Source organism: Acipenser ruthenus, chromosome 18 (assembly GCF_902713425.1).
Source record: "Acipenser ruthenus chromosome 18, fAciRut3.2 maternal haplotype, whole genome shotgun sequence".
NCBI lineage: Eukaryota > Metazoa > Chordata > Actinopteri > Acipenseriformes > Acipenseridae > Acipenser > Acipenser ruthenus.
In genome coordinates this window covers 29,769,355-29,794,929 of record NC_081206.1, presented here as the reverse complement: position 1 = coordinate 29,794,929, position 25,575 = coordinate 29,769,355, and the positions used below count along the sequence as shown (strand labels likewise).

Genomic DNA, 25,575 nt, shown 5'->3' with positions numbered 1-25,575 from the left:
AATCCTCCCCTCTACCAACTGGTCAAGCTGAACCTCCGCTTGTGCCTCAGCATCAAGGGGATGACCGGTCTTCAAGAATCGAGGCAGATCTACCAGTGCTACCAACCTAATCTGGCATCCTTATGTTATTTTGTTTATTTCAATTGCTGTGTTTAATGGCGCCCAATAAAAAAAAACGAAAACTTAAAGCCATCTCTTTGTCCCCGTGCCTCATGAAGTAAAGTTCACGTAAAGGGAAAAAGTAAAATATACCAAAATGCATTGCGATATGAATTGAAAAGCCTGAACTGTCCTACTGTACATGGAGTCATACGGTAACTGTAGGAAAGGTTGGATTGCAAATGAAACTTCAAGAGCTGCTACTGAACCAAAAACTAAAATATCAAAAACTGAATCGAGTAACTGAATCTTGGACAAACTATCACAAGGTAAAAGTACAGCAACAAAAACTATGAAAAGGAATTGAAGCTGCTTACTTTTTAATTTTAAACTCAAGCTGAAACAGCAAGATACGGAAAGAAAGCATAACATTTCCATCCCTTTAGTCTTGTGAAAAGCACCTTTGTGAAGATACTGGGAGCTGTGTGAGTTAGACAGAGAGAGACAGATAAAGAGATTGGGTAGGGGGGGTGGGTATTAAGTCAAAGCTTTTTAGACTCTGTGGTAAAGCTCTTTCTGGAGTCCTTCCAGTATCCTCAGGTTTCTTGTTTCAGTATCTAGTTCACCTTTCTTTCCACAATCTGTTCCACAGGGCTGCAGGTTAGGTTCTGATCAATAGGTTTTCTTTGCCAGCAGCACAGTCCATTTCACACTGTCCCTGCATCATTCATTCGGTTTGTTTTGTTTTTTCAAATGAAATATTCATTGCCTGCATGGATGCTTACAGCAATGTATGCTAGCAATAATATCACTGCTGCTCAATTATTTAACGTGTCTGAAAAGACTCAGCATACTTTAAGGTCACATTTTAATGGGTCGTTCAATGGCCTGCGGTAAAATAGAGTCAATATGTGATTAAACTTCATTGCATTAGTGTGCTTTTCGCTATGGCCAAGCTTTGCATTACCATATAGAATTAAATAATTTTACTTCAAAGTCAAATCAAACCTGCTGAATAATGTAACATTACCATATTGAATTATATACCACTTTGCAGTTTTCCACAACAAAAAACTGACAAAAATTGAAAAAATTTGACATTTCGAAATCTAACGTGAAATACTGTACTACTGGTAGATATCATTTTGTATTTTCTTTGATTAAATGATGTTAAATAAAAGATCTAAAATCATGTTCATATAGTTTTATTTTTATTTTGTCTCAATCCTAAAATTCTAGGTGATGCTAAACATTTGGCCACAGCTCTACTTTATATATATATATATATATATATATATATATATATATATATATATATATATATATATATAAAGACATGGTGACTCACTGAGTTTCACAGTTGGTTTATTTTCTAAAACAAGTACTTGACATGACTGAATACAAAATCTGAAAAGAGAAAACCAATGGTCTGTACAGAAATCTCAGAAGGGTGTTCTCAGTTCTCACCTACAGAGACGATTGCAATAGCTGTTCTTGACTGCTGTATTACAAGTAAATCATCCTGGGACCCGCAAGGCTTCAGGAAATAGGTGCTGTTTTGTCCTGAGTTGTTTTGTTTATTTGGGCTCAACCAGGTTCATTTGATTAACAGTAGCGGTATCACAGTCAGGTCACGAAAAATAACAACAAAAAAATATTCCGTATACATCAGTTACTGCTAGTAATTTGCATGTCCAAGAATACATTCTCGTACATTTTCTTAAAGATTGGAATTCAAATAGGTATTAGTCCAAACATGTACAAGCTTACACTGAAGTCAGTTTTATTTTCATATTAGAAAGCAACGAAGGGAAAATATTAGATGAGGCTTTCTAAAAGTGAATGCTAACTTTTACACGGCCCGTTTGACTTTTAACCCTGTGAAGCTTTGTGTCTCGTGTAAGACGCTATCCCTCCGCCCTTCCATCACCTGCATGGGTACTTGTTTATCTGTGTGTACAGTACAGGGTGCACTTCATTTACAGCATGCCAAACCCCACTGTCACCCACACTCAGTCATTTTGGATGGTGTCTTTAAGTGACATCAGTTTTGGTTACAAAGGAGATCCAATTCCAAAATCTGCTGTACAATCCAATGACCAAAGTAATAAATTACATAATAATACTGATTCTGGTCTATTGGTGGTCTGAACCCCTGCTGTTATAGGTAACCTGATAGGTAGTTTAAGTGTGGAGGTGTATGCTACTGATGCACACAATGCTATAGTATCTTCAACATCACTTCATTGAATATGAAGGCATTATGTTTACACACAATCATCATGTTCTTAACAGCTATCCATTCCATTCATTTGCATTTAGGTCCCATTGTTTACATCCATTCACAAACATCTGTCAATTAGGCAAGTCGTTCTCTTCTTTATAAAAGCATTCAGCCTAAAAGGAACAAACATCAGCATAACACACATTAAACAATAAAAAGCAGTTTAATTCTAAATCATATATATATATATAAAATCCTATTTTACAAATACAAATTCAAGTACTGTACATACAGCATTTCACTAAATCTAACTTAGTTTGACCCAAGGATTTTTTTTTTGAAACAGTGCTTGAATGTCTTTAAAAATGACAAGCCTGGAGGATGTGACAGAAGAAGAAATGTCCTTTTTTTCTTCTCTCCCCTGCTACACCGCTCTGAGGTTTGCTCACTGAATTATGAGTTTGTCCTTTAAGTATCAATCAAGTCCTGCGAAGTAAATGAAAAATGTTTGAACTCGTCTTGGTTCAGCATTTGGATCATCGTGTCTTCAATGGGAGTCAGAGCTGGCTCCTCTTTGGTGAAGTCTGGGTCGAAGTTGTTGACATCCTGGGGAGATTTCTGGGAAATATGAATGAATGAAAATGAATGAGCAGGCTGATGTGACAGAGGACCTGTGGAAAGCAACACCTCCGGCTCACACTGAGTTTGTGCTTAGTTACAAACAGTGAAATAAAAAACGGACACCTACGATTCTAGGTTTGAAGGGCGGCTCCAGTTGTCTCCGGTTGAGTAATTCCCAGTCGATTTCTCTGAAGAACGGATGCAGCGGGATCACACTCTCCCCACCCTGGGACGGCACACAACCAAGTCTCCTGCTGGGGTTTTTAGTCAGGAACTGTGGAGAGAAGACATTGTTACTACAGTCTACATGTGAGGAAGAGTTGAATGACCTGGACAATAGGGAAAAGGCCACTTCAGACAAGATCCCCAGTTAGTAACAGTGATGTATCTTGTGGGCAGTGCAGACAACTGTGGATTGTTCATAAAACATAGACGTAGCAGTTCTTCAAAAATAATTAAAGCATTAGTTTGACCAAACTGGCCAACACGTATTTGCTCTCTTACAATCACCACTGTTACATAAATCTATTGGGACACTTTGAAGGTAGTTAACAGAGTGTATAATTCCGTGTATAATTGCAGCTGGTATGCAGTATGAATGGAACACTGCTTTCTGTGCTCTGTTATATAAGAACATGTGAAGCTTGTGTGCATGGCTAGCGAAGCTGATTTGGGCGGGCAAGTCACTCTGCGGGGAGGAACAGAGCTCGCATTACATTTAAAATGTATACCTTGCTGAAATTCTGAACAATTTGGTTTAAATGCGTTTAGCTACGTTGTAGACCAACAAGGGGTTCTGGTATTTGAGTAGAACACGCAAAACACAAAATTGAATATCCCTAAAATATACAGGGTCAGGGATGGAAATTAGATTCTAGGTGTTACTATGAGCTTAATAAGGTCCACCTGAGCTTTTCTTCTCTGTGGTTCCCCTAGTTACAGTAATCTCAGGTGTAAGATTGCAGTGAACCCTGGACTGGCTCAAACTGCTGTGTAATAGGCAGCTTATTTCCATCACTGCATTTCCAATATCCATTCTGAATTTATTTTGCTTTCCATCTCAATTAGATACAATACTGTTATTCCGACTGAAATGTTTAATGTACTACTGAACCAATGCAATATTACAGTTCAATCTGCTTTGAATGATTTTTGCTGCTCATTCAATCTTAATTAGAAAACACTTTAAAAGGAGGGAGAGCGCTTTTAAGTGCATCTGAGCTGGAGCTGCTTCTTAGCTGCCGTTTATTTTTAGCCGTGCCCATGGATGCTGTATTAATACATTTATGTAACAAAGGTTGGGTGCACTGGAGAGCTAGTCAAGGGTAACAGCTAGAGAATGAAACCCCCAGGCTGCAGCGGTTCTAATCACAGAATCTCCTACACACACTAAGCAGGCTTTCAGGGTAATTCTGCTCTCGTTTGCCAAAATCCCCCCCAAGCAGGTCTTTTTAAACTAGTCATCTTACGTTAACAACACCCCCCGTTTTTGTGGAAGCATGCTTTAATTTACCTTAAGTGTTTCTCTTTTACAGCTGCTAGTGTATCTTCTCCAGAAAACATAATGCGGATTAGCTGGCTGCATGGCAGTTTAATATCCAGCAAGGTATATTAAGGGAAATTAACAACCAAATTGTGAAATGAAAATATATTAGTTGATAACAACAGCTCTAACGTTCCGTACAATGGTGTGGATAATAAAAAACAATCCTATCCTACTGGTTAATCTTTGTTGGTTTCATAATATACAGCGAAATAGTATCTCTCTGCTTTGATTTAGTGCCAAATATAATTTGGCAAGAACAAGAACGCAATGCAATCAAGATGTTAGTTACTAGTCTTGTAACATTTCCATTTCCAGTTAGCAATAGAGAAGTCTGGGAAAGCAAGTTTGTGGCTCCAACCCCCCCCCCCCCCCCCCCGAGCTGACACATAGGCTGCTGCTGTAAACTCACTGCTTTGAGAATGTCCACAGAGTCTTGGCTCAGCCAGGCTGCGTAGGAGATCTCCTCGTTCAGGATCGACTCGAAGAGATCGTCCTCATTTTCCGCCTCAAAGGGTGCATGTCCCGACAGCATCTCATAGAGCAGCACTCCCAGAGCCCACCAGTCAACAGAGGGGCCGTAGAGCATCTCCTGCAGAATCTGAGCACCAGAAACAGGGGGGATGATCACTGCACAGACAGCCTCATCACGCTTCGAACTCTTACCCTCAATGCAAGGCTGACATTTTACAAGTTACATTTTCTTAGATGAGGGCGATAAATTAGCAAATACTTTTTCCTTTTTTAAAATTAGCAGCAATTTGTTTTGGGGGGGGGGGGGGGTTATCCAATGGGAACTAAGTAGAGCAGTCTTACAGGTAGCTCCAAACCACATGTGCATATCAATCAGCAGCAGTCACAGTTGTTTCCAGTTTGGAATCTCCTTTGGAATTTCCTCAAATGCTTGTTTGGTTTCCCATCATGCTATCTGGCAAAGTGCTATCTGCGCATGCTGTACCTCTGGAGCAATGTAGTCTGGAGTTCCACAGAAAGTGCCGGTCTCGACTCCTTCAAAGATTCCCTCTTTACACATCCCAAAGTCAGCTAGCTTGCAGTGGCCATCCCTGTCCAGTAACACGTTGTCCAATTTTAGGTCTCTATAAAAGAAAAGCAAGCGGTCAAGTATAGATTCCAGTAAAATTGAAGAGCACTGCAAAGGAAAAGTTCATATCTCATCTCACCCTATAAGGTGTGTTCTGTAGAACGTTTTTTTTTATTGTTCTTTCTGGCAAAATCATTATTTGCCTCTTTACTAACTATTCCTGAAAAATCATCTTCTAAAAGAGTCCTCAAAGCTGATTTTTCAGAAGGGAGGAGGGGAAGTGTATCAGGATTTCACAGGATTCAATGCTTCACCTATGGGCCTCAGTGCACATGAATTTGAATGCAATAATGATTACCCAAACAAAGAATACATATTTTGTCCATAAAAGAGATCTATGAACCGATAAAAAAAAATAAAAAAAGAGTATGAAAGGCCGACCTTTGACGTCTTGCCACTTTTCAGATTTTCAAAGATATTGATTGTTTAAGAAAGAAAAAAAGCTCAGCCCAACTGCAAGAGGTCAAAGGTTATCTCCCTCCCTCTCTATTGAGCACATTACTGATAACCACCCAGAGAACACATGTACTTTATCATGGCGAGTGAATAAGAATTACACTGTGGAATTTAAGACCCATTTACAGAGAGAGACAGTCCACTGGATAACTTAGGGCAGGGGAATAGAATTTGAAAATATGGAACTATTTGAAACAACCTATGACAACCACATAAGACTTTTAACGAGAGAAGCACTGATGTTGTTGGACTTGGGAAGAAAAAGTAGATCAGCCATGAGCTAATAAAAGCTTCTGATATTTTAAACAGGTCATCTAATGGGGCTGGTTAAGCAGAATGTTTATTAACATGTTTAACAATTAGATGAACAAATGAGGAACAAATGCTGCCAAAACCTGTGAGGCAGGACTAAACTACTGCCCACAAGTAGCAGTTTAGTTACGACATGCAGGAAATTAAATATTTATCTAGGAGAGGTGTGATCATACTGATAAATGTAATTTGCAGGCAGCGTTTAATGATTATGTACAAATTATGTCAAGTTCTCCTGTGTAATTTTGTTGACAAGCAGACAAATTAAACCAAATCAAGTGTGCAGAGGATTGTATTATTAGTTATGACAGAAGGGAAGTAACAGTGTAACAAGGCAAACTGAGTTCATGCCCTGCCTCTCAAACAAATCTTTATTTATTATATATACTTTCTGACATCAATACTTATGGAGTGTAGTGTAGTGTTTAGTGTTGAGAGTTGAGAGTATGCAGTGCTACTTTGTGTATATTTTTCATCTCATTTCTGAATGTTGCAACCATTCAAATCCATCAGAATCTGATGACGAATTGTAAGCAGAGACACATTTTTTTGTGCATTGTGCTTGTTATGTTACTTCATGCAAGCAACTGATCCAGTGCACAGAAATCTATCTTAAAATTACAAAGAAAAATAATTTTCTGTGCTTCTCACTTAAAGAGGTTCCGCACTATAGGCTAAGTAAAATCCTTTTTCTGCATGACAAAGCATGGTTCCTGTGCCTCCACCCTTCCTTGGAGAGTTAAGTGAGCAGCCATTCAATGCGTGGCATCTCTGTAAGACATTTCTCTGTAAGACTGCCAAAAAAGGTGTGCAAGGCCATTGTAAAGTGGGATCCTACATATGAGGACCTGGGCTGAAGAAAGACAACACGCCCTGAATAGCTGTCAAAAACTGGTGATGTACTGTAGGGCTAAAACTGAACTGACACTCAGGAGGTAAAAAAGTGGTTCAATATTTAAGTCCTATCCATGTTTCTGACAAGTCATTTCTTTTTTTGAAGGTAAAACATTGTCAGGTAATTCCTTCAGTGAAGAAAAAAATCCACACATTTTTTTTTAAACTGCTGAATAGAAATGGTTAGATCTTGCTTGCTTTTTATTTATTTTAATTAATTTATTTATTTTTTTTACAGCTCTGAACCCCTGCAAAAATGATATGCAAATGGAAGGGCTCAGAAATGTGATGAGGAAAATGACAGGAAACCAAATTAAACCAACAATACAGTTTTAATACTTCTAAAATACTCCAGTGGGAGTTATTGCTACTACAGTGCCCAAGGTTGAGGCTTCTGGTTGGCAGAAAAGGCTTGGTTTTAAATTAAAATAAAATAATACATTCAAGTTTCGGCCTCTAAGAGTGACATTTCTAGAATCAGCATCGCCACATTTCCAGAGGCACAGACGTGCCCCCTCTCCATCGGCTGCTAAATTTCTTCCTCAATTGCAGAGGGAGCTGTCTTTGCTTGTCCACAGTATTTGTGGTATTTTAATGACATATGAAGCTCCTGGCAAACCCCAGGTTAGATGCATGCCAACATAAACAGGACCGATCTCCAGATTCTATGAAATGAAAAGGTTTGCTTTGTGTGCTTTCCACATGCAATTATCTTCCTTTGCAACTCTGCCTGTTAGGCCAGCTATACCTCTTTAAAGCCTCCAATCAAAGTGTAATTGTACCTGGTAATTCTAAAGCCTTTACCCGCCTACAATGGAAAGCTGGCAAACACACTGCCTGAAGTGTTCCTGAGTCAAAGCAGCCTCAGCAGCACTGGGCTTGTGTCTGTCACCTCAGCACTAACACTAGGATGAAACATGGCCAGAGCTGTGGACAACTGCTTCAACTCCAACCCAACCCTCACCCACCGACAACTGAGGTGGACTGAAGAGTACCTAAACTAAGCTTGTTAGTTGTTTCTTGCTGAGCAATACAAAGAATGTGAAGAAAGATTGTTCTTCTCCCATGTTGTGATGTACTGCACTCTGTGACTGAGGTCAGTGATGGAGTAAATAATAGCCACACGTCTCTAAATAGCCAAAGCCAAGGACACTATCTCAGAGCATCGTGATGGGGGTCCCTCCCTCTTACACAATCCTGACTCAAGTACGAGCACGATCAGATGGAGAGGTTCGAGGTCAACTTAACTTTTTAGTGTCATCGACTTGGCCCTCAGAGACAAAAGTCAACTTAATCAGGCAACTTTGCAGGAAGGAGAGTGAGCTGCTCCCTCGCTCCGAGACATGCTCACAATGTCAGGCTCATTCTCCAGTTACTAACAGAGGGTTTTGGACTTGCAAATGCTGAATCACCTTTAATATGCACCCTGATTTCACTGCTAGATGGAATACGTGCAAGCTGCACCATCCACAGCAGTCTTGCAGTGCTTGCAGGCTTCTCCTAGCATGTCTAGAAGATTCCTGTCATGTCCTACACTCTGTTCTCTTGCGTCTCCAGGAAAGACTGTCAAAGAATTGCACAGCAAGGCTCCAGGTGGCTTCTTTTTCACTGAGTTTAACCAGGATGCTGAAAAATAGCTTGGCTGAGACACTGAGACAAGAATATAAAGCCAGGGCTCTTTGTTAATGCCAATATGAAAAAAACAACTGATGTTTAAATTGCAGCAGAAAGTGCATTATAATAAATTTGGACAAATAGCTGGAGATGCAATTGTTGTATATTACTATGGAGGCCATGCTATTTCCTAGCACACTGCAGCAGTTCATTTCTAGGCAATCAGACTGGATTATACATTACTTAGAGACAGAGAGAGATGGTCATTGATGTATGGAAAAAAAACACAGCTTTCACTAAACTGAGTTTGGCCTATGGGGAAAGAGGTCGGATTAGCCATTGAAATCAATACTGGACTTACTGACGCACACAGCCTATTCAATACCAGGAACCAATCTTCATCATGACTCAAACAATGACATTAAGGCTCATCATTAGGGGCGTCTAACTATTTGGTGGCGCCCCATGCATGTTAAAGAACAAAGTTCTTTATCCTCTTCATTGAGATTATTAGCAGTGCAAACAGTAATAACACTAAAGACACCTCACCTTATTCAAAACAGATTAGTTCAGACAGGGTCATGTTTTTTCTTCCCGCTGCTTGGCAAGCTACAGTTAATTCTTTGAAAATGTAATGTTTGTTGCATTTAATAAGTCAACATTAGAACTACTGCCAAGCCCAAGACCCCCCCCCCCTTTTTTTTTTAAATACATCCATCGCAAAAGGTAGAGCTCTTGTTCGACGGTGTGAAGGAAGAACTATTTCAGAGAATAAGGACCTTTTTAGCCCAGCATGCCACCCTATGAATATGCAAGTACTAAGCTTGGATGCCATTAGTCTGATATCAATGACTTATCCAATGTAACAAATGTACCATGTTCATGGAATAGCCCAAAAGCTTCACTAGTAATTAGTTTTGATGAGCAAAAAATAAAAAAGCCAGAGAGCATGAATCTGCCATGCAGGCTCTGTGCTGTATAGAAAAAAAAATTGTCCTGGGCTGTGGATTTACAACCAAGCTAAATCTCAACTTGACCTGTCATCCTGTATCTGTGTCCATCTCTCTGCCTGTGGGGTGCTATGGGAACGAGGGAGCTGTCCTTGAACACTGTACTGTAAATATCTATTACTGAGATACTGTACCAATGGCAGATCAGCAGTCCTGGCATTGCAACGCAAAATAACAGCATTCGATTCTCATGTTCCTGTTACTAGGAAATAATTCATTGAAGACATTGGGAAAGACTTGATTTGAATCAATTTAAAATAACTCATTAGCTTTAGTTCTTTAAGATCCTTACGAAACATAACATTTGTCCACCAGTGGTATATTATTATTTGTATTTCTTAAAACACATGGGCCAGCTAAATGCCTTCATGCTAGTCTCTGTTAGAGTTTCTGGCTGAAAATGGCAAACATTTTGGATACATAAGGAAGCCCAACTAAAGGCTCAAAACAAAACAATAATTTTACAGTATTGAGGCAATACATTAGTAAGCATAGTGGAGCAAATTATATATATATATATATATATATATATATATATATATATATATATATATACACACACACACACACATAGCAGCTTGATTTGGGCTTGATTTAAAATCTGCCAGTTGACTACGGTTCCACAGCAGAGTAGGTGTTTGTATGGGAAAAGACAGCTCCCCTGCAGTGACACACTATATTCTATTGGCAATGCAGGTGTAATTAATAATAATTCAGTTTATCAAAGCCTGCCACTTATTATACAATTAAAATAAACCCATGTGACACTAACGTGATTTAAGCAATGCTTCAAGCTTGATAAGAGCTACATATTCTTTCACAGAAAACAATTAATAAGAGTTGTCAATGCCCTTCTCCCTGCTTTAATGGAAACTGATACAGGTGAGGTCTGATAGCACTCAGGTCTACTCCTGCTCCGGTGAGGTAACACAAGGTGTGGTTGTTTACCAAGTCACAGCCGTTATGCTGAATAAGCTTTTAAAAGTCACCTGTACGTGACCTCACTTTCAAACTGCAGTCTGAGTAACGCTGTTGCAGGAAATCAATGGGCTGAAATAAAGGTGTGCTGCTCCAGTGCCCACTGAAAAAGCCAGCCACAGGTGAGGCCACTAAAGACTTGTCTGGTGATTTTCATGACTCATATCCCTTATATTTTACTGCACCTGTCTTACTCACTGTCGATAGCAGGGTGATTCACAAACATATAGCAATGCCCTATGTCGGTCATGCTGTTATACTAAGGTTTCTAATGTTACCCAGTTCCATGTTGAAGTGTTGCCACTGGATACAGATTTAGCACTGTGAACCTCAAACCAAGATGTGGATATACTGCTACTCTGGGTCTCACTATTTTCCCTAAAATTCCTCAGTGAGGAAGGAGACCTTGAACCAAATGCTAAGGAAGCCGTCACTTCTGTCAGTCTGTCAAAGTACAAAGCCGCGTTGGCATGTATTTCCTTTGGAAATCACAGTATTTTAGTTTCCTGTTGATTCAAAGTGATGCTGGGTTGTGTGCTTAAAAAAAAAAAATTAAAAAAAGTTATGCAGATGGCCTAGACTATGAACCTACATTTCATTCCCGGTCTATTTCCGCTGTAGTCATGAGGGATTAAGAAACAGGGAGGCACTGTACAGTCACTTTCTCAGGATCCCAGTCTTTCCCAGGCTCCTTTATATCTAGTACTAGCCCATTATACCACCAAGGACAACTGATCCATACATTTCAATACAAAACACTGCAGCCAATGTAGCTGGGTATTTATAACCCATGCTGAAGTGATGGTAAAAACAAAAACCTTACCCAGACTTAAAACAATCACTTTTCTTAATGATCTTCGGGCCCCGAGACACGTGTTAAACTTCTCTCTTATATTCACAAGAAGAATTACATATCCCCTTGTGCAGTGCTAGACTGTGAGTGACAAAGTCAAGCTATAAAAACTGTAATTGACACAAAAGAAGATTTAGTGTTATACAACGACATTACTTTCTTTAGGCTTAAAGGAACTTCTGATCGTCTTATGGGTGTGACTCTGACCTTGACTGCCACAGATAATCCTACTTGTATATAGATACTGTACCTACAGGCACATAAGCCTAGCACATGAATTTTGCTGTGAGCAGGGATTATAATTAGCTACAATGAGGCTGTAATGTCATCCATCTCTCTACAGCAGTATGGGGGTTGCTGTTTTCATTTAGCATTTCTGAACAGGAAGTATTGTGGGCTTACTAAAACTTGAGTTGTGGTCCTTTGCATGAGAGTTGAGGCTAGTGATACTGGCAGCAGATGATCCACGGCAATGGTACCTGTATCTAAATGCAGTCTTTGGTGAAAGCATTTACTGTACAGTCAAAATGCAAGAAAAAACAATGCTGTGTTTAAGAGTGCAACATGTTTAATGAGCATAGAAATATCCAAGTCTTGGTATCAATGTTGTCTTCTGTTTTTATCATTTTTTTCCCATTTTCTACATCAGATTTGCAGTTTTTGTAAACTTATTTGAGGTTACAGTTTTTTTTTTCTATTCAATAGTTGTGTGCATTTCAAAATAAGGTGGACAGCCCAGTAAACTGGCAACTTACATGTGTTACAAACATTGGCTTCAGTAAGAAATAACTGCTGAGCCCAGTCCAAGTTCTGATTTAAAGGCTGGATATTCAATATTGTAGACTGTTGTTTACTACAGAGGTTTGTGAGTACTAGACAGCGCAGTTGTGAGTTTCGAGTACCGGCTGAGAGCTTCAAAGAACGTGACCCCTTTGCGAATTAACACCGAGTAAAATGTAGACATAGTGTTTGCCCAGTGAGCTTGCAGGAGAAAGAGAGGCAGGTGGCTTAAAACATAAATCACCTGTGTCATGTTAAGGAACATTTCTCTTCCAGATCTGTAGCGTCCGCTCAGATTATCTTGAAGAACACTTAGAAGAAAGCTGCTGCTGCTGCTGTTCTGTAACGTTCGCGATTATCCATATGAAAAACGTTGCATTGAAAAGTTGTATGGTGCAGCTAAAGTGGTTGTAAGAAACAAACATCTAATTTGTTCATTACAGAGTGTAATCATCTTATTGATGGCTGCATAGTTAAATAGGGATATGCAAAGAAGATTTAAAATCTGGTGGACTATCGGTTACTAACATCTATTGCAAATTACTGAGTAAATGTGTAACAATACTAACGCGTGTCTGCATTCATATTGTATGTCCATTTGCAACTGTTTCGCTCACAGCTCTCTGTTATGGGTAAAAAATTAAAAGAAAAAAACACAATCCAAAATATCTTTCATACTAGGGGCTTAAGGTCTGATCTGATTGCATTAAATCACTGACACTCATTTGCTAATGCCTGCTAGTGCTTTTTATGGCACTGCAAGTAATATTGTAAAGCATATTTCAGCTTACTCTCTTTTGATATTGTCACTCACAAAACAGTATCTGATGTGTTCAGAGGGATGCTTTGACATTGACAAAAAGGATAAGTTTAGTAAAGAGAAATAGGCTGAGTTTGCACAACACCTTCAAAGAAAGCACTCTCCGGGAATTATGAAGTGTGGCAACGAGGGTGGTGGCTGGGATGTTTGCCCATATCTAAAGTGGCTTTTGATTTACTTGTTGCAGTTGGGATACAGACTACACTAACTGGTCAGTTTCCCAATATCATGTACCTTTCAACTCTTTGTGTATACAAGCCCTAGAGAATATGGCTATAAAAAAAAAAAAAAGTCATACCGGGGAGGCCAAGAGACGAGTTCAAGAGATCCTAACCCATCTGAAAAAACACTACATGCAGCTCAAATGAAATTGACACCTAGCAGCAGTTCAAGACTTTATTAGGGAAGTGGCTGCTGTGATAACATAACTGCAATCACATGCTCAATTGGATCTGGGGTTTTTGGTGGCCATGGAAGACGCCTGAAGTCTCTGTCATGCTCCTCAAACCATCTGTGCACAATTCTTGCATGGTGGATGGGTGCACTATCATATTAGCAGTAGCCATCACTATCAGGGTACAAAGTGCAGCATTGTTGAGTGGACTTGATCCACAACAAAGCATAAGTAAACTGCATCATTCGCTCAGCCTTATATAGTAACCAAGGGACCCAAGGTATACCAGGAGAACATGCCTCACATCAAATCGAATCGGGGTAGACAGGTCCTTATAAAAGTTCTGGTATATTACAGTAGGTATTTTAATGCCTGTCTGGTGGCTTATTATCACACTTTTCACTTCCTTTTCTTAGTGGTATTTTAATTTCCTGAAATCTAAGTTATCTTAGCGATACAGAGGAAACATGCATCAGATGGTGATGACCTTGCAAGGCTGACAGAAATTTCAACTCACAGGAACAACACTGAGCCTTCCTGCAGGCACATGTAATTAAAACTGCTGTGAATTCTAACCTGCCCCTACAAAGACCTTTAAGAGAGGAGCATTTGTCTTATCAGCCTGTCAGCAGCTGGTCCATTGAAAAAGGCAGAGGTGAAGAGATATTGCACAAAGCAGCTAAGGCACAATCACAGATGCAATTTTTTTGGTAGCCTTTTTAAACTTTAACTAAATTTATGAAAATGAGACTGGACATTAGGAAAGGTAGTCTAGTGCAAATCGGGGTCTGTGAAATCAGACGATCGCCTATCAAATAGATTCTATTCTTGCACTGAGGCCTCCCCATCCCATCTCAGCTGCAGGGTTAGGATTTCAAAATGCTGTCATGTCATCCAGGAGAATAGTTTACCTTGAAGAGCAAATAGCTTCAAATATCACTTTAATTGCCTTCTGAAATGTCCTCTGCTAATTTTATGCTGCTGCCCATCAATCTGAGTGGTTACTCCAATACGGAGTTCACTCCCTTTACCTGTTTTTTAAACTCTGTCAGCTCCACATACTCTCTGTGTATGTATGTAGAGTATGTGGGGCTGGCAAAGTTAAAAGGTCATATTGTCAAATGATTTCAATGGAATGCTTAGTGCTGGTATCACATGGCAGGTCTTCCCACCACCAGATCTGTCCCCCGGATAAGCTCCTATATGGCAGATCTTACCCCCCCAATAAACTACCATAATCAGCAGCTATGGCAGATCCTCTCTCTCCAGGGCAGATCTACTCCCTTAACACCATAAAACACCTACCTGCTATTTAATATCTCATTTCAACTCATTAATTGTTCAACAGAATTGAGGTGAGATTTAAGATCTGGGTAGAATTAACCCAACCCTGAACCCAGGAGATCTCAGCCACAGAAACAGCTACTGAACAAGCAGACAGGACTGACAGGCAGCGACTGTGGGTCAGCTCACAGCTACTCATGATCTGTCCTAGAATTAGATATAAAGGTAATCTCTGTATTTCACAAATCATTCCTGCAACCTACTATTCAGTAACCTTGGATGCCTTCCATACTTAAATCAGTGCCACTGTTAACAATGGGATTATGTGCCACCATCAGCTGAATTACCCTGACTGGCCTCCTTAACCTAATGTCTCTCCACTTTGAAAACCTATCCATACTGAGCAAATCTTGTTAATGTATTTATTTATATCTATGTGTATGTACCGTTCCAGTATGTATGACTTTGAGTTTCTGTATTACAGTTTTTTCCTGCTGACATGGAGACAGCAGTTCTAATTTTAAAACCACAGCAGTTTTATCAAGCTCTAATCGGATCACTCACCAAGGATGCCAGCTGATTACTCACATGGCCAGCACAGCATTAGGCCTAAAACCCTTGTCTCTACATCAAACAGAGTTTGCATGAGCTTTAAATTCTCAATTTAGAAAACACTGACATCTCTAACCAAAGGCTAAGAAACAAGTCAAGATTGCATAAGATAAATACTCTGCTTCCTGCATTACAAACACATTTTTCATGTAATCCTAAACACATCTCAGCATACTTTGATTTGAGGGAGAGGGGATTTTTAAGATGTGGAATCCCATGAAGTGTGCCCCTCCATCCGGTTCTGCTGGACACAATAATGCGATGCCATCATTAGGAGTCTGAAACAGCCATTAACACTGGCAGCCTTTGAGGGCTATACCTCACTTACAGGGAAGTATTACTACAATGTTATACAGTGTACTTTTAAGCTACTGGACACAAAAGATTAGAGACGGACTGAAAGCCAAATGTGTTTGAAAGCACTCTTCATTCTGCTAAATGTCTTCAATCTTTCCATTTGAGCAAGGACAATAACTTGGTTTTAAAGAACATTAGGGATGTGTTGAATTACTCTCTCGTGGAAATAAAATGTCTTCTGGCCCTGGGTTCCCCTGAGCACAGATTTGTTTGAAAGGCAGTAATAAAGTATAATGCCCTGTGAGGTGCTGATTGCATCCACCTTTGGAATATAGTTACTGTGCAGACTGGAAGCATTCCAGGTAACTCAAACCACTGGGCTACTTTACACACTGCCCTGCAACTTCCACTTAAAGCTCAAAGTCTACAACCATTCGAAACACATTTCTTTTCATTTTTAGTTTAGTTTTCAAGACTTTCAGTTGTTTCGCAGCTCCCAATTAGCATTAATCTTGGGCTTTGTGAAACCAGCCGCAGGGGAGGTGGAATATACTTGATGCAGGTCATTCTAAACAACAGAATCTCTTAGAATCATCTTTTATTTTAATGATCCGGGCAGGATACCGACATCATCAAAATCTTTCACGGGCAACAACACCGACAGTGGCAGCGCCCCTTCAAGAAGGCTTACTATTGGCTTCCTGGCCCTGAAAATGATCATAACATGTCACCGATTTGTATGAAGTGCAAGGCTACACTGCATCTGAAAATAGAGGGCAGAACTATTTGGCAGTGATCCGGTACCTCCCATAGGGGGGACCCTTAAGGTCCACAGCACAGTCACTGCAGAGAGTGGTGACACCTTACTGGATGGACGCCAAACAACCAAAAGAGAATCCATGGTATTCTTCTTGGAAATAGGTTAAATATAATAACTGCCGATAAGATCATTGAAGTTGACCGACATTCCTTAAATCATGCAACTTTAAGCAAGATGAATCAGATCGGAGATAGAGTTTTATTAGATTATGAACTGATCAGTTTGCCCAGCCTTACCTGTAAATAATTCCTCTTTCATGCAGAAACATGAGTGCCGAGGTAATCTGAGCTGTGTAAAACCGGGCGCGAGGTTCCTCAAACTTCCGAGATTTCTGGATGTGGAACATGAGGTCGCCACCGTTCACAAACTCCATCACGAAAAACAGACGATCCTGCAAGAGGGCACAAAAGATACATTTGTAATGGTTGCTTATTGCTGTAAAGCACTTTGGGCATGCTTGATTCCAATGCAATTGAGTTTTAATTGAAGCTAGCTGTGTGGCTACATGTATTGTACAGGTTGTTTTTAAAAATGGGTAGCAACAGTTACTGTTGTAGTAATTAGGAATGTGTGACTTGTGCAGTGATTTTTTATTGTGCTGATTAACAATTGACATCACGAAGATGCTGCAAAATGATCTGTCGATCTTGGGCAGGTGTTGTGGCTCTTGGTCTCCCAGTTCATGGCCTGTCATTGACAGAGTGTGTCTGGTTATACTGTCTCCCCAGGTTTGAAATTGCTGGCTGTGAGCACCCAAGATGGCGAGCCACAGTACACTGCCCTAGTCCAGCCTCCAACATGCCAATTGCACGAAGGTGCTGCTCTCTTGACAGACGTGGCATATTGTTTTTTTTCTGTGATTTTCTTTATTGCTTTTATTCAAGCTTGCAATTCAACAGCTGAAATCACTCCATATCCAGTGTCCAATCAACTGTTGCACTAATTAAGTGATTAAGTGAATATGCTTCAGTCACTCAAGCGTGTTATGGCCAAGGATGAATGATCGAGTGATTAAAAAGAAATCAAAAACATTTCGTCAATGTCCATCATTTATATACCTTATTTTTTTCCAATATATATATATTTAACTCATTGTAATAAGTTGGTAAGTGACCCTTACTTGTGATTACCATACTTTATGATTAAGTAATTTACAGTAAATTTAATCAACATCATCATTTCCAAATGCTTTCAACATGGTCACTAAAATTGCAAAAGAAAATGTAAAACCGCTCATGCACAGAGAAACAGACTTAAACGACTGCCTGTTTACTAGAACCTTAATCTTGGTCACAGCTTTCTTTAAAGAAACAAAGCAATCACTGCCCTTAACAAACTGGATGCACAGCACTGTTGCCTAGGAAAGTTTGAGCTTTAGACAAAACACTAAACTCTTGCCTGTCAAGCAAGTTATATCGGATTCCTCTATGTAGGAGGAACTCATCTACAATAGCTTTGTAATATCCAGTCCCCACTATCACATGCTTTAAAATTCTTGGGCTCCCCGTTGTATTACAGATATATTTCCATGTGTTTAAACACATAACAATTTGCCTTTGTTATGCATTTAAACACATCTGAGGCAATTCAAGGAACAGCAACCCTTCTCTCGTAAATGTGTGAAAACATGACTGCCAGCCAAAACCTGAAGGCTGCCACCTCAATAGACTAGATATGTATGAAGCCAGTGTTAATGAAACAGCATTCAAGTGTTAGTTCAGACGAAAGCCTTTTGGTGCCGGCAGCAAAACACTACTGTGACACTCCGACAAGAAAATGGTTAATCAACTGGTTTAATATACGCATTAAAAGGTAAAGAGTCCCCACACTGTTTAAAAAGTATGTTTTAATAATAATAAAAAAAGACTTCCTGATATCACACGATCAAATACCAAAAGTTACATTAAGACTTTGTCTGTTTTACATAATACAAAGGGTGTTACCTAAATAATAAAATGAATTATGGTATTACTATTAATATTTCTGAAACACCTTCCTTTTTTGGGGTTTAGAAATGTGTCTGCAGTATTAAGAATTAGATCGAATCTAAGCTGACATGTGTAGCAGGCTTTCGTGACTGGAGTTTTCTAAACAGTGGTGTGTGGAGCTCCTCTCTTAATAAAGAGAATATTAATAAAGAGAATCACACAGCTTGACATACAGTCAGTTATTCCACATTCAAGGGTTGATTCTTCAGGAATCATGAGGTTTGGTCAGAATCCCCCCTGACATCTGAGTGGATGGAAAAACAGATATTTTTTCCCCCAAAATGTATACTTAAGAATCAAATGAAATGTGCAATGGCTATTCTCCTCTACATTACCCCACAGAGAGTTTTAGGGCTCAGAGTTTAATCTAACTGGTGTTGCAATGTAATTGATCCTGTATGATAAGAATGTAATTACACTTGCTTTATGTTTGTGTCTCTTTAATTATTGCATCAATGACGAAACGGGGGGGGGGGGGGGGGGGGGGTCTTATTTAACCACACATAATGATACCCTTTGAAGAGAAGGAATAAAACAAAAACTACTGATAGCACAGTTACGTGTACTGAGATATAGCATACCATATACAATTGATTTATTTATTTTAAAGTATTATTCTTTTTGAACATTTCTTGCTCATTTGTGGAACTGTTAAAATACCACACTGCCCTTTAGCGCCCCCTGCTGGTAATGCAGGTTTGAGCTGCTAAGATTTCCTCCATTTCTGCCCAGTGCATTGACGAAATAAAGATAAACACATACACAGATTTATTCCCATCAATCAGTTCCATCTATAAAAACCTGCTCCAAAGTCGTCTTGCAATGCTAGAAAACAGCAACAACTCAACAGAGCAGTGCCATTCAGCACACATCATTTTAAAAGTATCAAAAAGTAAAAGAACACTCTCTGGTGACTTTCTCTGCCGGCTCTGGAAGGACACTGCAAGGTCAATTTGTTGACAAACTGCAGATGGAAAATGCTTGTTCTGAGCTACATGTTTATGTCTGACTGAATCAAATCGGGGAAGCTTGTTCCTAACTACACTGATACAGCACAAGTTTAAATGTCTTTTAAAAAAGTAAAAAATAAAACACAATTGGGACGCCATGAAACCTCAGCAATTCCTATTCAGACCACAACACTACCAGCAATGGCAATGGATTTGGAACAGAACTCATGCAAAGTGATCCTATGGAAGAGCACCAGTATTGATACGGCACCATTGTACTGCTATGGACTACAACTGGGTGAGCAAAGGCTCATCAAATTGGGGGAGCTGTTCCCAAAATATAGCCTTCTCAACTCAGTAAAATGTCAGGATCTATGGCTATTAATCCAAATAACTTTCAGAACAAGCAAAGTTTCATCAAATGCTGTAATCGGTTCTGAACATACACATCCTCCCCAGTAGGTGGCAGCAGAGAGCAATGGTGTTCAGGGATCAGCTCCAACCCAAACAGCACTCAAGCTCAAGAGTTTAAATGAATTATTGTGAATGCAGGTCCAATATTATAATTATTTTTGTATTGAACTGCCCAAATACTGGGTTCCAAATATCCTTTGTTCCCATGCATACAGCTTGATAACATTACAAATGAACACCATGAATCTCTCCTGCATGCAAACACACCAGTTTGTCTTTTTTTTCGTGTGTCCACTAGCTGTTGGGGCTCATGTGATAAAAATAGCTGACCTTATTTCCCTGTAAGCTATTGACAAGCAGAGTGCTGCTGTGTCCAACTGCTACCGTCAATAGAACAAGGTAAAGACACCGCTCTGGAAATTAGCAGCACCATTAATTGATCTAAATAATTCAAAGCACATCATGTGAGCTCTTAGCTAATTCTGGACACTAGACAGTGTATTCCTTACCTCAAAGGCAGTTAGCTGAGTGAGAAAAAATAAACCCTTGAGAGAAACCTGCTAGCAACTGTCAGGCATCCTTTAGTCTTTTTTTAAAAAACTAAATTGGACACAGAAATGTTTTATTCAAAGCAACAAGGCCCATTTTTAGCATTTCTTGGCTTCCCAATTTGAAAAAAAAAAATGCATGTTTTAGCTTTGCAGCAACGTAATGGCCTGGTTTTCTGAAATATACATGCGTGCAAGTCTGTAAATGCATTGTGCACATCTGCCTGGGCAATCGAAGCTTCACACAGGTGGATTCCAGCTGTAACCCCCTCCCTTTAGAACTCTGTTTATTGAATGAAGACATCATTTAGTTTTGCTTCATTAAACATTGTTTCATCAAGCAAATACAATAGCTGATGGAACTGTTCCCAGCTTCCACGCTGCTGTTAAATCCCTGGGCTGTGCTGTGCAGTGATTAGTGCTGTCCAGCTTTAGTGCATCACAGTTCTTTACTGGTTTGTTTGTTTTTTTCCAGTTCCCCTGGCTTTAAATGCATCACCTTTTAATTAACTGTCTTCTTTTAAACTACCTACACCCCTGAAAATAAATCATGACGGTATTACTAACTCCATGCTGTAAATCATGTTTACGAGCTGCTGTAAATACATAAACACAAATTCAGAGCTACCATACAGTAATGTTGTTGCGATTTAGTTAAAAGAAAATATTGACCAAAAACATAAACCTGCATTTTTATACACAACAAAGCAAAGGTCCTCTTGTTAGTCAGGGCGAGTTAAGAGATATTGTAACGAATGGTATTGATCCCTCCACACAACTGATAACACCATCAAGAGCAAAGAGAAGAGGGTTTCTCCCAGACCCTAAGCCTTCATGTCAAGGATTTAACAGCTGGTGATAGTACAGGAATGAGATAAGGCTGGAGGTCTAGGATTTGCAACTGCTTATGTTCAAGTACTGCCAGTAACTGCAAATTAAGCAGCTTTTCAACGCTTCTCTGTAAAAACCAGAGCAATTGCTTCCACCTTGTGGTTAGATCTTCAAATTGCACAACAAATGATTATTGCATTTCCAACAGAACATCTATTTAGCAAAGCGGGATTCTGATGTCATTTTGTATTTAGAAAAACACCTCACATAATTGTAGTAAAAAGACCTGAACTCCCTATGTTTTTTTTTTTGTTTTTTTTTCTGGGACAATCCTGTCTCAGCACCTCCATGGTTTCTTACATCATACCAGCAACTATCGACAACCTAAAATAACCAACAATTACAATGTTCACATTTACACAATTACAACCTATACAGTACAAGTTTGTAAATAGATAGCGAGATGACAAGTAAATGTTTGGTACAGTTGTCGTCTTCTAAATCTCATTTTCCATTTTTATTTATTTATTTATTTTTTTAAATATATATTTTTCCATATTTTTTCTAGATAGTCATACCTTCATAACACATTTTTTACTGCACTTTATGCTAGCTGCAATGTGCCCGCTTCATCAGACAGGATGTGTGTGGTTCAATGTCAGCTGACTCCGGAAACATCACTAATATTTTTGAAAATTTTCCAACAGGAAGTCTTTATCTATCAATGTCTGTATGGGTCATTCTAACTGGACCAAAATCTGGCTGATGATACAGAAACCGCATGCGATTGAGCACATGGTGCCAGGGCAGGTGTCGAGTTCATGCAAAGGAACAAACTGTAACTCATGTAACTCAAACATTTCTATAATTCACTGAAGAGACTGAGAGACATATTTTCAAAGTGTTACCTCCAGTCTTTAACTCCTTCAAAAAACCCTGGAGTAAACGCTTTGAAAGTATGGCCTCAGAGTACCTTCCTTGTTCCAGTGGAGCTGGAATAACCCTTAAGTAATATCTTTAGAATTTCTATGTGGACCTCTCAGGTAGGTATGCATGCGAACTGTCTCTTACCGGTGTCTGGAAGCAGCAGAAGAGCTGGGTGAGGTAGGGGTGGCTCCCTGCCATTGACAGGACCCTCTTCTCAGTCATAGTGCACTCCACATCATCGTCCTGCAGGATAATGTCCTTCTTCAGCACCTTGACTGCAAACACCCGCTCACAGCCTTTCTGCTTGGCCAGCATCACCTGCAGTGCAAGGCAAAGGCACAGGGGCTGGGTTACAAGATGAAGGATCCACTGCAGCCATGCAGACAACACTGAAATCACTTCGAAACAAAGGTTTACTGCAGAGGAAAATAAGTGAAATCCAAGGAGGTAGGGAGAACAGGTGGCCCTCAAGAAATCTGTTCTTGAAAGGTGGTGCTATAAACATCCAGGAAACCAGGAAGGTGTCACATTGACAGCAACAGAAAAGGCTAATAGTATTGCCTTGTCAAATTACTGGATGTAGCTCTCATCACCATATTTATTTTAAAACATAAATGGGAAGTTCACAAGACAATGGAGGAAATCATGACACGATCTCAAAAAGAAACAGAGCAAGATTAAATAAAAACCAAGGACTACCAACCTTCCCAAAGCTGCCTTTCCCCAGAACCTGAAGGAAGGTGAAATCTCCAATGCCTAACTTCTGCTCTGCGTCGCTGTTTTTCAATTGATTGTCCTTCTTGCTTACTTTTCTGGATCCTCTTTCACTGCTGTTATTATTACTTGCCTGTAGAAATAATACAAAACATATACTGTGTATATTTTCACATGTGATAGACAATAGAATGCCACCTTGTGGCAACTCTCGGGATGGTCAACATTTGTAGCACTGGACAGTAAACAGAATGAATAGTATATGAGGATAACTGAGTTATCAGAAATACAGTCAAGTACTGCTAAATTGGATCATTTGCACAATGAATAGTTAATGGCGCCATTACCCAATAAATAAATGTAAAATCGAAAGGTCTGTCCCATAGGTGCAGAAAAGAAATAAATAATTAAGTACCAAAGAGCCCCTTTTGGAGAGGCCTCCGGCTTGCAGCCCCATCTCCGCTAGTTTATTGGCCAACTCCACACTGTTCACTCCGCAGCTGGGAGCCACGTTGCCCTTGCATCGGATGTGCACGTTCATTTTACAATCTGGAATGAAAAAACGGAAACGCCGTCACAAAGGCTCCCCTTGCTCTCCGTTAGACACAGCAGCCTACTTAAAACAAGCAGTGTGTAAAGGGTTGTTTTTAAGTCAAGACATACTGCTGTATCAGTTTCGCTTCAGTCTTTTACTGGTTCTAAAGTAGTTAACAATAACAGTTATTTCCTTCCTCTCCCCCCCCATGTAGTATGGTTGGGATTACTTCAGCGGCCCATTTAGTTTAGGAACAACTGCATTGCATTACGTATATCACAACACTGTTTGCCACTGGGTGTCAGAAATATGTTGTACAATTATGTTCTGGTTGGATAGTCCCTGTGTAGAATTGATGATTTCCTGTAACTATTTAAAATGAAAAAAAAGATAATTTATTTGATCCCAGTATGGACAGCAAACTACAGCTTGGTATTTGCTTGTATCCTTTTAGCTTAGCGAATGAAAAGTGCTCACTTTTACACTGCAGGCCCTGTTTCACCAGACCCCACAGCAGAGACCCGCAGTGGTCACAGAACGTGGGCACCTTGAAGTTGTGAACATTGAACTTGTGAGGGATGTTGATGCTGAAGCCTTGGTTAGTTGCCTGCAAACACAGAAGAGTACATTGCATGATCTCACACACTGCTGCCCAGTTAATTGCAGTATACATTTATAAAATGAAGTGATGCGTGGAACACCTGATTGTTTGTAAAAGTGCACATGACAGGTACCCATATTTATACCAATTCCTCCTCAAGCTAAGCGGCCCTACGGAAGCTAAAAGAGGTCCTTATAATCTGCCTTATTTTAACAATATAGAAATCACACAAATACTACCAACCACTCAAGCTACCATTGATCTCTGTGTATAACAGTTAACTTAATACTTTATTATCTTTCATTGAAAAAAATGATCTGTGTGTTTATTTAATACTGTTAAATAAACCTACTTACATCCATTCATCAAACCTATCTAGTACTTACTTATCAATTAAAATGTTGATCTTACACTGATTAATGTAATTACAGTGACTACTAAGCACAGCACCCAACACAAACAAGAGTGTTAGACAAATTATTACTTGCTGTACAGACATGTCATTATAGTACATTTAGTACCAGCATCAACAGAGGTGTTCAAAAGTTTGAAAAACAACAAATGATTTACAGCAAGGCTAGGGGTGGGGACTGTGTTGCTCATGTTTCCTCACTCAGACCCCTTACTTCCAAAATACCCTGGTATCTCTGAACAGATGATCATCTCCTCTTTAAAAAATATGCCAAATATATATATGAGCAAGACATCTCACAAGTAGAATGGTACTCCAAAATGTTCTTCTTTTTCTAGGAAAGCAGTACAATGGGATGGGAGTTTGTTCCTGGATAACTACACTCAATACTACTTTCTCACTAAATATCTTGGTATAGATAGATAGCCGTCTCCCTTTAAATATGCAAAGGACTTTTGAACACCACTGGTAAACCAGCTGCAAGCAGAGACATGTTAAAAGGCACACACTGTCAGCTGCAGAGGTAGAAGTCATATCAAAAAGTATCAATACCACAAAACAAACATTCAAGTGTGAAACCCCACAGAAACACGGCTAATGAAAACCCTGAGGCTGGGAGAACGAAGAGGACTCCGTGCTGTCAGTTAATGACTCGATTTTAACCAGTTTTTAACCAGTTTGCTGGGTTTGTGACAGTTTTATTGGCACGTTAACATTTGCAAGTGTACTCTAAAGGAAGAATGCTTGATTTTTTTTTTTTTTTTTTACTGTTTTTTTTTTTTTTTAAATCTGTGAATTTAAAAATGTAATTTCAATTTCATTACCTCTTCTATTGCGGGCTTTTTCATGCGAGGGCACTCCGAGACGATGAGCTGGTGACATCGTTTGTGCACGACACACGTGCAGACTGAAACCCAGAAGAGACACAGATGCATTAGAAGG

The 25,575-nt window shown here is 39.5% G+C and overlaps 1 protein-coding gene across 2 annotated transcripts in view; it reads right to left on the bottom strand.

Annotated features, from left to right (window-relative positions):
* Positions 1-1,666: 1,666 nt before the first annotated feature.
* LOC117428032 (protein kinase C eta type-like) overlaps positions 1,667-25,575 on the bottom strand; it is a 43,530-nt gene continuing 19,621 nt past the window's right edge. For both annotated transcript variants that reach the window (XM_058991939.1, XM_034905972.2), the window contains exons 5-14: positions 25,458-25,540; positions 24,098-24,227; positions 23,501-23,634; positions 23,075-23,218; positions 22,516-22,689; positions 16,950-17,104; positions 5,446-5,584; positions 4,900-5,088; positions 3,072-3,218; positions 1,667-2,941 (exon numbers count right to left, since the gene is read on the bottom strand). In XM_058991939.1, the coding sequence (XP_058847922.1) occupies positions 2,792-2,941; positions 3,072-3,218; positions 4,900-5,088; positions 5,446-5,584; positions 16,950-17,104; positions 22,516-22,689; positions 23,075-23,218; positions 23,501-23,634; positions 24,098-24,227; positions 25,458-25,540 (1,445 nt within the window). In that variant the 3' untranslated portion in view covers positions 1,667-2,791. The remainder of the gene's footprint in view (positions 2,942-3,071; positions 3,219-4,899; positions 5,089-5,445; positions 5,585-16,949; positions 17,105-22,515; positions 22,690-23,074; positions 23,219-23,500; positions 23,635-24,097; positions 24,228-25,457; positions 25,541-25,575) is intronic.